Source organism: Myotis myotis, unplaced genomic scaffold (genome assembly GCF_014108235.1).
Source record: "Myotis myotis isolate mMyoMyo1 unplaced genomic scaffold, mMyoMyo1.p scaffold_m19_p_27, whole genome shotgun sequence".
Classification (NCBI taxonomy): Eukaryota; Metazoa; Chordata; class Mammalia; order Chiroptera; family Vespertilionidae; genus Myotis; species Myotis myotis.
Genome location: NW_023416332.1, coordinates 2,898,715 through 2,912,917, shown reverse-complemented (window position 1 = coordinate 2,912,917; position 14,203 = coordinate 2,898,715). Strand labels below are relative to the sequence as shown.

The 14,203-nt window shown below is 61.3% G+C and overlaps 1 protein-coding gene across 1 annotated transcript; it reads left to right on the top strand.

Moving 5' to 3' along the window:
* Positions 1-5,002: 5,002 nt before the first annotated feature.
* LOC118648934 (LYR motif-containing protein 1-like) lies at positions 5,003-6,301 on the top strand. Its single transcript, XM_036295536.1, has one exon. The coding sequence runs from the start codon at positions 5,321-5,323 to the stop codon at positions 5,681-5,683; it is 363 nt and encodes a 120-aa protein (XP_036151429.1). The 5' UTR covers positions 5,003-5,320; the 3' UTR covers positions 5,684-6,301.
* Positions 6,302-14,203: the final 7,902 nt, after the last annotated feature.

The following is a 14,203-nucleotide window of genomic DNA, read 5'->3' as shown; positions in this document are numbered from 1 at the left end:
CTGAAGCGAACGGAGATGTGGGAAGAAATATGAGACGGCACAGAGAGCCTCGGGCTCCCCACCAGGCTTCCCGTGGATGTTGTCCCCACGGCACCGGGACCCAGACCAGGGCTTGACCTGGATGCAGGACCCTTATGTTAGGTCGGAGAGAGCCCAGGATCGGACACATGCAGACGTGTGACGAGATAATGGACCCTCCCTGGCATTTCTAACAGATCAGCGTGCCAGACACAGATACCGGCTTCTCCCTGAATCCACAGGACCCCCACACAGACACTGACTCCTTCCTGAATGCCCTGCTGCCCCCCTGCAGCGGGAACTCCCCAGCTGAATACCTCAGCTCATGTCCCCGCCCCGCACCAACCCCTCACCCAACCGCAGAATAAGAAAAGCGCCCCCTCCCTGTTGGTGTGAATCCACGGGCCCTGTCTTTGGGGTCCGTGGGTCTCCCGGGGACGCAATAAACCTTTTCCTTTTCTTTCTTTTTCTGATTCACTCGACTCTTTATTTCTTACGCCGCCTCCTGAGCCACCTAACCTAACATTTGGTGCCTTGAAACCCGGGTGGCACGAGCACTCCATTTGGCCGTCCCTCCGTGGCTCGGGGTGCCCGCCTCTCCCTCCTCGTGGCCCAGGACCTATCAGGACCTCATCTCTTCAGTTTGGCAACTTTTCCCAGTTTGGCAGCATCAGCGGTGAGTCCCGCCCTGCCCCCGTGCCGGTCCCAGGTGGCCGCCTGCCCGCCGGCATCTCTGTCTGTAAAACGCGGCTGCGTCAGAGATTGCCTATCCGGACCCTTCCAGGAAGGTTCCTCTGGACCTCGGAGAGGTAGCAGAGACGTCTGTACCCCGCCCTGGTCCCTCCGTCCGTCCGTAGAGGGGTTAGACCGCTGGGATGCCAGCCTTTCGCCCCGCTACAGGCCATGGACATTGAGCATGGGACATCCAAATTCCAAAGTTGATCTGAGCACACCTCTAGGGTGCCGGGTCACCCAATCTGGCTAAATGCTGGGCCTGCCCTGAACTTGTGTCCTAAATGCTTAACATAGCATGGCCTCAGTATGAAAACGGGACTTTGACTTTGCCGTCCGCACCGATCTCAGGAATTTCTGCCAGCGAACTGGGAAATGTGCCCAAGTCTCTCTCTTACTCTCTCTCTCCACCAGGTCTGCGTCCCTGTCCCTCCCCTGAAAGCTCCTTCTGCCTTCTCTCCTTGCCCTGTCCTCCCTCCTCCCCCCGGGCTGTCACCGCACCACCCTTGGTGTGTGTGGTGTGTGTGGGGGGGTTGGGTTCATGTGCTGTGTGTGTGTGTGGCCGCAACGGCACCACTGTCATCCCCACGCCTCCCACCCCCCTCCACCGGAGACCACCCCGAACTCCCCCCGACAAAGCCTCCCGTTCTCCCGCTGGCTTATGCCCCTGTCCGTCCACACTCTCCCCTCTCCTTCCTCCCTGCTTGACCCTCCGCCAGCCAAGCCTCTGTACCTACTGACCCTGCCTCCCACTGACCCCGCCTCTCCTCTTCCGCCCACCCTGCGGCAGCTGGAAACTCAAACCCCCGGACCACAACCCCGCGCCCCACGCCCTGAGGCGCGCACTGCACCCTCGTCCTTGTCCATCCGCCCACCCGACCGCCAGGCTGCTGCCGCTGGAAGCTCAAGCCACCAGGCGACTCCTCCTCCCCCACCCCCGCCTGCTTCCCCAGTCGGCACACGCGAGTCCGCAGGCTCCACCTTCCTTCTGTCCCTCCTCCCTCTGCCCCGCCCCTGGGAGGTTGCGGCTTTTAAACTCAATTGAACTGCAGCTGGTGTCTTTCTCCGCCAACCCCACTGCATTCATCAAAGAATTCTGGTACCTCTCCCACGCCCACCCAGGCCACCTCTCCCGCTCTCTCCCCTCCCCTTACAGGCCTGCCGTAGTAACCTGTACCCCACGCAGTGCCCTCTGTAAGGTCTAACCGCCCGCCTTCCTCTGTGCGCTCCCCCGAATCTCTGCCCCCATGACTGCCAGCACTTTAATTCACAGGTGGCCGGCCAGTTCCCTTTGCAAGAGGTTGCAGCTGGGCTCTCTTCAGACCCTCTTAACCAGAAGCTTCCTTCTCCCCTATCCCTGAGAGCCCAAATCGCGAGAACGTCAGCTCCAAAACAGCCTCTTCCATTTAGCCCTCAGACCCCAGTCCGAGATTTAGTGAACACAGCCTTTAAGGTTAATGCCCGGGAGGAGCAGGCACAGTCAGATTGGGAGGCCCACCTTCGACAGCAGGTAGACCTGCAGACACGCCTTGGTTGTGGCCCTGTGGTCAACGGCAGCCACCATGGCCCCAAGGGGGCTGTGAGCAGTGGGGGTGCAACGAAAGGAACGCACACCGCCTGGAGAATGCTTCAAATCGGAAATGAAGGCCACTGGGCAAAGCAGTGCCCCCGGCCCCCGGGCTCCAACCAAGCCCTGCCCGGCATGAGGTCAAAGCTGCCACAGGAAAAGTGACTGCCCCTGGAAAGGTGGCGGGCCCTCTGCGCCCCAGCGTGGAGGGGCCGCCCATCCGGGTCATGACCCGCCGCTGGCCATGCTGGGACTGGCTGACGGAAGAAGCCCAGCCTCGACGACTCCAATCACCCTCACCGAGCCTAGGGTCACAATGAAGGTAGTGGGTCACCTTCCTGGTCGACACGGGGGCTACCTTCTCTGTCCTGCCCTCCTCTTCGGGCCCCCTTTATCCTTCCAAGATCTCGGTCATGGGTATTGAGGGCAAACCCACCTGCCCACTGGCCACCGGACCCCTTCCCTGCTACCTTGATGATAGCCCTATAACCCACTCGTTCTTAGCTATGCCTTCATGCCCCGTGCCCCTGTTAGGACGAGACATCCTCACCATCCTAGCGGCCACTCTGTGGCTCACTCAGAGCCCTCCAGCCTCCTTGCTCCTCCCACTCCTGGCCCCCTCCCTTTACAGAGACGCCGATCCTCCACTGCCATGCGTCCTCTTATGGGGCCCAGTTGTTCCAGACCACAGTCGCCTAGCTCAGTCTTCGCTGTGAACGCCTTATCTCCTCCACGACTGTCTCCTCCTCTGAACTGAAAACTGCTCTGACCCCAGCACCTTCTCGCCCCATCCTCCTCCACCCTTCCCAAAGGATTAGGAAAAATTCGGCAACTTTAGAATCCAAGCCACTAGAGGCCTGGGAACAGGCTGTGCGACCTGCTCCCTCCCTCCCCCGCCTTTTCTCCAGCCTCATATCCAGGTCCCTGGCTTCCACTGTTCCATCCCTTTCTCTTTTCCCTTGGATAACAGCGCATTCTAACGTTTTCTCCCACTTTTGCTGCAATACCTACCTCTCTCAGGCTCACAGAGTGCCTCCCACCATCCCCGAAGAAGATTCGACGACACCATCCAGGACCGGATGACCCATCATTCCTCACAGGCTCTTACCTGGCAAGGGACCCTCCAATTTTGCTCAGGTTTTTCATATTTTCAGGTGAAACGGACATGGAATGAAGAGGGAGTCATCAATTCTACTATCTGGAATGGGAAATCCTCTAGTGTCACTCTCTATTTACGAACCCTGGACCTACTCTTATGCCCACCCTCATCAGCACAACTTTCCATCTACTCTCTAACATCAATCTCTTCTGTACATCCTGCTGGATTTGCCTGTCACTGGCTCGAACCCTCATCATAGCCACTGTTCCTTTCGTCTCTATCCCCTCTGGTCTCTCTGGTCTGGGAGGGAGAGGATGACAGTGACCATCAAGGCCCTGGAGAGTTGGGGAAGGGGGGGCACACACACCTCCCTGCTGCCAAACTCTGCCCATCCACTGGGCAGGCGTCTTCCTCGCCGCAGCCATCAGCCTGGGCCCGGGCCCAGGGCAGTCGGGCCCCCCGGCCCCCCGGGAGTTAGGGGGCACCAGCCTGAGCTGTGTCCTCTGAAGGGACCAGCGCAGCTTGTTCTGCCTCCCCTTCCCCTGTGCCCCCAAGCCCCGCCTTGGTCCTGGGGAGCCCGGGCCTTTGCCTGAGGGTCTGAGAAGAGACCCCAGTTATGGCAGCGCGTGGGGACCTGGTGATGGTTAGGGTGCTGAAGGAGGCAGCTCGAGGCCAACGTGGTAAAGAATCATGAATGTACTCAGTCACCTGGGCACCAGGTGGGCTGAGCCCCCACATGGCGCCAGCCCCCGGGGACAGGGAGCTGAGGGTAAAGGGCTCTAGGCCTCTCTGTCAGGGGGAGCTGTCTGGCGGGGCCGGATCGAGGCCGAGTTTTCTGGACTCAGCAAGTGGAACGTGGTCTGAGCCACAGGGAATGTGGTTGTGAAACGATGGAAAGTCCAGCCCCCAGGGCAGGGATGTGGACCCACTATTTGCTCAGACCTGGTGCTGGGAACATGGCCCGCCCCCCAGGAGCCCTGGGTCCCTCCTGATTGCTGGGAACCAGCAAACCGCCCAGGCCGGCCCGTCTGGGCAGGTCCCCGGGTGAATCATGCTACCCCCCCCCCCCCCCCCGTTTCCTGTCTCGCCCTGAACTTGAACTTAAGAATTTTAGTCCCATTTCCTTGAGACTCGGCTCCCGGTCAGGGAGGACTCTTTGATGTGGACAGTTTCTAATTCGTCATTGGCGGCTGACGGACATGGTACATGAGTGCCAGGTGCACAGCCAGTGGCTAGACGAGCTCACCAGGTGCTCACGCTGATGACCCTGGTGTCCATCTGACGGCGTCCGGAGGGGGACCGTGTCCTCAGCTGCACCCCCTGAGCGGGCCTGGCATCCCGGGACCACTTGTCATGCCAGTTCCTGCCTTTGAGCCCCCTCCCCCGCTTCAGCCCCGCCCCCCCGCCCCAGCCCCCTTTGCAGGAAGCCACTACAGACTGACTCCTTGGATACCTGGCAGCAATTTAAAAAGGACATGAGAGCCCTGGCGGTTTGGCTCACTGGTTAGAGCATCGGCCTGGGGACTGAAGAGTCCCAGATTCGATGCTGGTCAAGGCCATGTACCTGGGTTGCGGGCACATCCCCAGTAGGGGGTGTGCAGGAGGCAGCTGATCGATGTTTCTAACTCTCTATCCCTCTCCCTTCCTCTCTGTAAAAAATCAATAAAATATATTTTAAAAAATAAAAAATAAAATAAAAAGGACATGAGAGTGTGCGATTCCAGGGGCTCGGACGCCCGCAGTCCTGGGTGGGCTCTGCCGGAGGTCCGCTGTGGTGCCGCCCGGCCACAGGGCCTGCCGAGGCCTGCTCCGCGCCCCGTGGGCTCCCGGGCTGCCTCCTCGCTGTGCGCAGGGCGCCCGGCGCTTCCCAGGGTCGGGGAGGCCCGACCGGCGCGGCTCCCAGGATGTCCACAGCCACAACACAAGAAGTGCCTGGCCGGCACCGCCGAATCTTCAGGCTTGCGATACAGCGTCAGGGCGGGTGGAAGACACCGGGAGAGAAAAGCCGTACATCCGTCCGCCTTGAAGCCAGGACGCTGTTCCGGAAAAACAAAAATCTCACCGACACAGACCAGGTTAAGCAGTGCCTAGATGACTGCACAGCGAGGATCGAAATCGGACGGCACCACCAGATCCCGTATCCAAGGCCAGTTCATCTGCCTCCAATGGGCCTGACCTCACGACGAGGCCGGGGACTTGGAAGCCAGGAGAAACCGAGGAAACTTTCCAAACCAGTTTATCTCAAGTCTCACGATGAGGTTTCCTAATCCAGGGAAAGTTTGTTTCTCAGATGATGAGCCAACAAGGTCGTCAATGTAAACCAGACGGCAAAACCTTTCTCCTTGACGGGGGCAAAAATTCAAGTATCTTCTTTAAAGCCTCCCAAATATTGGTACTGCCCTCATGACGTGTGCTCACAGTGTGTCGGGGCCTTGCTGTCCGCGGGGATGACACTCATCCTGGCAGTCGCAGACCTCACGGCCCCCCCGAGGGAGGAAGATGGAGAACGGCAAAGCTGCTCGAGGCAAGTCCTCGCCTGGCCTGTCGGCCGACACTGAGACGCCACCCAGTGTCTGGGTTTCTCATGGCTGCTCGCAAACTATCTACCCCCCGCGGAATAGTGTAGGCTTTCTGTTTAAATTATAGATTTGCTTACAGGTGGGCTTTGCCCGCTGGCCGGTGTGGCTGGATTGGGTGTTGCCCTGTACACCCAAAGGTTGCCGATACCAGGCAGGGCCATGTCTGGGTTGCGGGCTCGATCCCGTTTTTGTTCTCGCATTGATGTTTCATTCTCTCCCACTCCCTTCCTCTCTCTAAAAATAAAAAACTGTTTAAAAAAATAATAAAAAATAAATAAAAAGGACATGCCATTTGCCTCTCAGCATAACCACTGTTGCTTGTCTCATTTTTGTTCTCATATGCTTATTTCTAGTCTGCAGATGCAGAATGAAGAGTCTTAAAAGGACTCGAGCCCTTCAGGCGGCAGTCACCTTTCAAGAATTACTAAGGAAAACAAACGGGGGGAGATGCAGGAGGCCACCCATTGTCTTCACTGGCAGAGAGGTGCAAACAAGGCTCCCGGGACGCTGGTGAACTGTGAACCCATGGCAAGGGCCAGAGTTATGCACCAATTGTCTAGTCCAGACAATGGGGGCTCAAGCTATTTCCTGACCAAATAGTCTCAGAGTAAATCCCTCTAATATTTACTGGCCTTTAAGATAGTCTGTCTGCTCCCGGAATTGCCTGCCTAACAGCTAGATGTGTATCCAACGTTGAATAAAAGGCTGGCGAGGCCTGGGCACCAGTGGACGTCCTTTCTCTTGCATTGGGCTTGCCGGCCTGGCCCCCAATATTTCCACATTATTATTTCTTGTCTCGTCTCTTTCATTTGTGTGCGGCCCCTCCTCCAGATCCCGAACCCTGAACCACACGGGATGTGGGGGGACATTCACACCCCCCCCCCCACTGTCAGAACGTTCTCTGTCACCCAGGTCTGCTTGTTGTGTTCAGTTCGTCCTTTGGATCCCACAGGTGAGTGGGACCCTCTGGCGTTTGTCTTTCTCTGTCTGAGCGTTTCACACGGCACAGTCCCCTCTGGGTGCTCCCACGTCCCAATGGCAGACCCCACGCCTCTTCGTGGTGAGTCCTCAGCCTGTCTTGGCCAGGCCACTGCGTCCTCCCTCCGCTGCTGGCGCCCGGTGCCTCTGGTCTTGGCTGTTGTGAGTGACGCTGCGATGCATGTGGGGTGACGCCCTTTTCCAAACAGCATTTGGGTTTCGGGGAGCAGCCGGCAGTGGAGGGGCTGGGCCCTCTGCGCCTCTTGGGGAGCCTTTTTTTTTTTTTTAATATATTTTATTGAGTTTTTACAGAGAGGAAGGGAGAGAGATAGAGAGTTAGAAACATCGATGAAAGAGAAACATCGATCAGCTGCCTCCTGCACACCTCCCACTGGGGATGTGCCCGCAACCCAGGTACATGCCCTTGACCGGAATCGAACCTGGGACCCGTCAGTCCGCAGGCCGATGCTCCATCCACTGAGCCAAACCGGTTTCGCCTCTTGGGGAGCCTTTGATGGAAGGCGCGCCGTGTCTGCTGTGAGCACCGCAGGCAGCTCTCGCTCTCACTCCCAAATCCACGCGTCTCCCTTCCACCCTCCCCTCCGCACCTCCCTCAAGGAGCCCCGCAGAGCGGGTAAGGGACCACCGTCAGCCACCGGAGCTCAAGCTGTGGGTGGTGACGCCCCGGACACGGGCGTGGGGAAGGCCTGATGCTCAGGGGGCGTGTGAGCGGCCGCTCTCCCAGCTCCCAGCTGCTTCCACCTGGAGCAGCGGTTCTCAACCTGTGGGTCGCGACCCCTTTGGTGGTCAAACGACCCTTTCACAGGGGTCGCCTGAGACCATCCTGCATATCAGATATTTACATGACGATTCATAACAGCAGCAACATTACAGTTATGAAGTAGCAACGAAAATAATTTTATGGTTGGTTCACAATATGAGGAACGGTATTTAAAGGGCCAGAAGGTTGAGAACCACTGACCTGGAGTGTGACTGTGCGGCTGCTGGGCTCTGTGGGGCAGGAACCAGCAGGGAGTGTGTGCTGAGCGCTGTTCTTGTCCACGTCAGGGGGTGAAAAGCTGCCCCCCCACCCGCGAGCCCGGAGGACACCCACAGGCTGCTGTGGGGAGGCCGACCCTCCTGGTGGGTGAGGCTCCTGAGGGTGGGGAGGTTGGGGGGGGACAGCCTGGTGGCCAGTCAGCATGGGGTCTCCTTGGGGAAGAGAACACCGGCTGGGGTGGGGGTGGGGGCTTTTGGGGGTGCAAGGCCCGTGCTGATCCTACAGGGGAGGCTCTTTGAGGAGCGGGAGGTCTGAGCTCACCCCCTGCAGCCCCAGGGTCGCCTGCCGCTCAGGACTCAGCGCTGGGTCAGGGGACAGTGGCCTTCCCAGGGCAGACAGGTGGCAATTACACCGTCCCCATCTCCTGGGCACGTCACCACCAGAAAGAAGTCCTCAGAAGGACAGTCTGGCCCGGCTGGTGCTGCTCAGTGGTTGAGGGTGGACCTATGAACCAGGAGGTCAGGGTTCAATTCCCCATCAGGGCACAGGCCAGGGTTGTGGGTTGGATCCACAGGAGGGGGGCGTGCAGGAGCAGCGGATCCATGATTCTCTCTCCTCATTGATGTTTCTCTCTCCCTCTCCCTCTCCCCTCCTCTCTGGAATCAATAAAAGTGTTTTGTGTGTTTTTTAAAGGACAGTCTGGAAGGGGGCTGGGAGGTTTGGCCTGGGAGTGTCCTGGCTCCTCCTCTCCAGCTGGCCCGGCCTAGGAACCCCCCCACCGCCACCCCAATTCCCACTTCCCGGCGGGTCTGGGTCAGAAACTTATTAGCAGACACTCGGTCCAGGTGGGTGGGCTGGGCTGCCTGTGGCCGTGTCCAAAGCCCAAGGCAGAGTTGAGTCACACTAGGGGTGACTGAGAAGGCCAGCCCACCCGCACCCAAAGCCCGTCTCAGCAGGTGGGGGGCCAGGACTAGCCCGGGGAGGGGCCGGGGGCTGGGAGCCCTGCAGGTCCCACGATGCAGCTCTTGTTCTTGGTCGTCGGGCACTGAGCCGAGGCCTGGGCTCTCGGCGGGCGGCCTGGCGGTGCCCGGTGCTGGCCTCCGGGTGCCTTGTCCTCACTTGGGAGGGGCACCCCCGGACTTGGAATCAATGTGTTTGTTTTGCAAATGAATTGGGCGGCTCTATCACTTCCCGGAGCAGAACCGGGCCAAGGAGCAGCCCAGTTCCCGGAAAGCGCCTCCCTGTGGACGTTGGGGCGCAGCCCCCCCCCGGGCTCGGACCTGAGAACCGTCTGGGGCGCCCTGTGGCGGCGCTTCTGAGCTGCACCCCGACGCTGCTGGGGTCCCACGGCCAGTGCTCCTGCCGCCGCCCCCTCTCTCCGCGGGTCCAGGTGCAGAGCGAGCGCATCCCCCCGCGTCCGGGTCTCGCTCTCCCAGCCGCAGGGCCACCTCCGGGCCCTGAGCCCCATCCCGGGGGACCCCCCTCTAACCCCCCCAGCTTCTAGCAACAACAGGCCGCCTCGCCCCGTGCACGTGACTTCGGGGAAACCGAAAACTTCTCCCCCGAAGGCGGAGCCTGGGAGGTGACCACCGCGCCCCGCCCCCTGCGCCCCGCCCGGTCCCCAGGGACGGTCCCTCCGCCCTCAACCCGCGCGCCCCGCCCCCAGACCCTCCGCCCCGCCCCAGTCCCAACGGCATCCCGGTCCCCAACTCCCCCAAGGAGCCCCAGCGGCCCCCTTCGATGCTCCGCCCCTTCCTGCGGCCTGGGGTGTGGGTGTGGGGGGTGGGGGTCCCGCGCTGCAGGCACGCGAGGCTCCCGGGACCTCCTGACGCCTCCCCCGCCCGCGGCCCGCGCGCAGGGTCTGGTCGCGAGCACCGGCCGCTCGGCCTCCTGGAGGCGCCCGGAAAGGGGTCGCCATCTCCGTACGCAGCACACGGGCCGCCCGGCCGCCCGGCCGCCCGGCCTCCCAACCGCCCCGGCCCCGCGGGCGGAGACCCCCACCCCGGGCCGGCGCCGCCCACTCAGGGGAGGGCCCGGCGGCCTCGCGCAGTCCTGCGGCGCCCCCTGGTGGCCGCCTGGCAAACTGCAGCGCAGGGGTTGTGTGGGGCAGAGAAGAGGGCGAGGAGTGGGGTCCCCCAGAGGAGCTGTTACCAGTCGCCCCCGGCAGCCCCCCATCCCAAGTCAGGGCGGGGCCAGGGCCCTACAAGACCTCAATTCTAACTCCATCCGAATTCTGGCCTGATCAGCCTCCATCGCATTTCTGAGACTGAAGCCCAAATTGGACACGTTTTAGCCTGGGGGGGACCCACATGAGGCTCTCGTGTTTTGTTTTTTGGGGGGTGTTGTATATGTTTTCATTGATTTCAGAGAGGAAAGGGGAGAGATAGAAAGAAACATCAATGATGAGAATCATGGATCGGCTGCCTCCTGCACGCCCCCTAGTGGGGATGGAGGCCTCCGGCCTGGCGAGGAGTCTTGTTTTAACCTGTTAGATTGGCCCACGCACCTGGAGAGGACCCACCGGGATGGTGGGAGGAGCCGGTGGCTGGCGGGCGCTGTCTGCGGGGTCAGGGGCTCAGGGCCAGTGTCCCCAGGAAGGGCTTGCTGCGTTTCCCTGGGTGTCTTGAGCGCTGCAGGTCAACCCCAAGGATGCCCCCACCCAACACTGCAGGACGCCCCCAAAAAGACCCCATCCTGGAGCTGCAGGACACCCCCAAGGGCACGCCCCACTTGTTAAACAGCCAAGGAAGAGCAGAACGGGCTGCAGAGGAGCTGGGGCGCAGGGCAGTTTGGGCCGCTCCCCAAGCCCACCCACCCAGGAAGACGAGGTTGGGGAAGCGGCAAGAAGGCCCAGACCGCCCTCGTGGAGCTTAGAGAGCAGCAGGGAAAAGGCAAACTGACGGAGAGACCGAGAATTTCAGAATCTGTGAGGAGGGGGACCAGGGCGTGTGCTATGTGAGCTGTGCTGAGGGGAGGGGCCCCCAAGGAGCCTCCCAGGAAGAGAGGTGGGTACAAGCTCAGCCCCTAGGGACCTGGCAGAGAGGGCTGTGCAAAGGCCCTGGGGTGAGCAGGCAGAGGAGAGGGCTGTGCAAAGGCCCTGGGGTGAGCAGGCAGAGGGGAGGGCTGTGCAAAGGCCCTGGGGTGAGCAGGCAGAGGGGAGGGCTGTGCAAAGGCCCTGGGGTGAGCAGGCAGAGGGGAGGGCTGTGCAAAGGCCCTGGGGTGAACAGGCAGAGGGGAGGGCTGTGCAAAGGCCCTGGGGTGAGCAGGGCTGTTCACTGCCGCAGGGGAGGCACCAGAGGTAAGTGGTCAGAGGCTAGTGCTGGAGGCAGGGCAGTGGCAGGGCCTGCATCCCGCTGAGTGAGTGGCTGGCCTCCCCGCAGGGGCTGAGCTGTCCAGCCTCGGACTGTTGTCCCTGAGGTCTGGCCGTTCAGCAAGGACACGCGGAACCCACAGCCGACAGCCTCCTCAATATCTGACCCTCAGCTGAACTCAGATTGTCACAGACTGGGCCACCCTGTCACAGGGCAGCATGCTGACAGGCAGGGACCACACCTGCTCACAGTGTCCCACACATGCGCCACCTGTCCACTTGCAGGGGGAGGGGACCTCGGCCATGCTCCAGGGATCCTGCCTCAGATCATGGGTCAGAGGGGGTGCAGGCCACACCTCGGATGACCCTTAGCTGCCTTTCTGAGGGCCTGAGAGTGACAATAACCCGAACACAGCCAGAGGTGCTCCCCATGCAGCCCGCGGACCCTCAGGCTCTCTGTCGTCCCTGTGACCCCCGGGAAGCTGGGCTGAACCTGCCGCCTTAGGCTGTGCCGTCTCACCAGCCTGGCGGGTAGGGTCCTGGCTGTTGTCCCTGGGCATGGACCCCGCTGCCCGGAAGCGGAGACCGCCTGCACCCGGCTGCCTAAAGCCAGGAGTCTGCCCCCCACCAGGACAGCCTGGGCTCCGAGGAGAGGACTAGGTCTGGGGGTTCAGTGGCAACCACTAGAGGCGCTGGGCCCGGCCTCTCCACAGCTCAGTCTGTGACCCCAGCTTGACCTCGGTCTGAACCATCAGTTTGTGGGTTTGCTGACACTGTGGGAGCGATGTCACCAGCATCTGCAGCCTCCATCACTGGGTGCCTTAACCCCAACCCCACCTGCGCACAAAGCAAAAAACAAGTCCCGCCCGGCCGGTGTGGCTCAGTGGTTGAGCATCGACCTATGAACCAGGAGGTTGCAGTTTCACTCCCAGTCGGGGCACATGCCTGGGTTGCGGGCTCCATACCCCATAGGAGGCGTGCAGGAGGCAGCTGGTCCATGGTGTTTCCGCCTCTCTCTCCCTCTCCCTTCCTCTCTGAAATCAATAAAAATATATTTTTAAGAAGAGAAAGAAAGCCGAAACCGGTTTGGCTCAGTTGATAGAGCGTCAGCCTGCGGACTGAGGGGTCCCGGGTTCGATTCCGGTAAAGGGCATGTACCTGGGTTGTGGGCACATCCCCAGTGGGAGGTGTGCGGGAGGCAGCTGATCGATGTTTCTCTCTCATCGATGTTTCTAACTCTCTATCTCTCTCCCTTCCTCTCTGTAAAAAATCAATAAAATATATTAAAAAAAAAAAAAAGAGAAAGAGACAGAGCAGCAAAGCAGACAAGGATGTTTTGTCCGCAGCGAAAACACACTCAGGACAGTGTAACAAGGAAGGGCTCAGCACAGAAGAAGCCACAGGACAGCCCAGGCTGGGCCCCGGCCTCACTGGGAAGTCAGAGGAGAGGGGCCTGGGAGACAGGGCTGGGGGTGAGCCTGGGATGAGCTGCCGCTGCCCGCTGCTCCCTGGGGGAGGGCGCTGGGTCCTTTGAATGGAGGACATTTTTCTTTCTCGCTCTTGCTCTCAGGTGGGAATCGTAAGGTAGGCCCATGGAATGCTCACCAGCCCCCGGCTGCTCGCTCAGGGCCGGGGTCTCCCCGACTAGCTGGTCAGGGCCAAGCCAGGGGGTCATTAGTCAGTGCGGCTGGCTGGTCCTGAGGCTGCCACAGGGTCATCTGTCTAAAAGGTTTTGCTTTCCTGGGCCTGGAGCTGAAACAGCACCGAGCCCTCCATGCTATCTTTAGGAGGAACCGGCAGGGCGTTAAACTGCGTGACAGGGGTGTGGAAGGTCAGGGGTCCGACCACCTGGCTAGAGACGTGCCAGGGGCGGGAGGGCCACCTGGGGGCGAGGTCCTTGCTTTCCCCGCGTCTGTTCCCTGGTGACCGTCTGTACCGGGCCCAGCGCCCTTACTCTGCTCCTCTGCCTGCCTGTGACCCCCCAGCCATGCATGTCTCCCCACCTGGGCTGTGACACTATGGCGCAGAGGGAAGTTGTCCTGTTGGGCCCTCGGTTCCTGACCCACAGGGCGTCACAGAATTGCTCTACACCTCGAATGTACGGAGCAAGGGAAGTCAGGACCAGGCGGCTGGAGGGGAGCAGAGGGGCTGGAGCGGGGCAGAGGGCTGGCGGAGCAGGCGGGCCACGTGCATGAGCCCCCACACTCCACCAGCTGGGCGGGGCCCCGCCCGGGACCTGCCACTCAGCCAGCGGGAGAGGCGCCAGCTGTGCCCCCTGCCGCTCCTTCCCGTGGGTCCTGCCCCTTCTGCCTGGGCCTCTCCTTCCACCTCCACGCACTGCCCTGCCCACCTGGCCCCCAAGTCGGATCCCTTGGTGGCTCCTCATCCTTCTCAGGGCGAAGCCTGTGCTGAGACCCCCCTCAGACACCCTCCACCAGCTGTTGGCCCTGCGCACCCAGCCCCCCACCATCCTCATCGCTGACCCAGCCCAGCCGCCTCGGTCCCCCTTCCTCTCTCCCTTCACCTTGAGAGCCACTCCTTCTGGTTGGCTGTTCGCAGAGGGGCTGCTCCAACTCCAAGACCAGGCTGTCCCACATCTCCCGCCTCCCCTGCATCCACCAAGCCCCGCGCCCTCCCCTCCCCTCCCCCTGTCCCCGGTGCGCTCCTGCCGCCCCCACCCACAGCCTGCACCTCCCACGGACTCCAGCCCTCCACACCCTGGTGCCCGCCCTGCGTTCCCGCCGGTCCCGTCCCCTCCACTTCTCCCACCCTCCGGCCCCGCTGTGTCCGCGCCTGTCCTCTCCCATCCTGAGCGTCCGGGCCTCGGTCCTCTGCGCCGGAGCCCCGCACCACCTGCCCCAGCTCTCCCCGGACCCGTTTCCCTGCCCCGCGCCGTCCCCCGCCCCTGCAGCTCTGACCC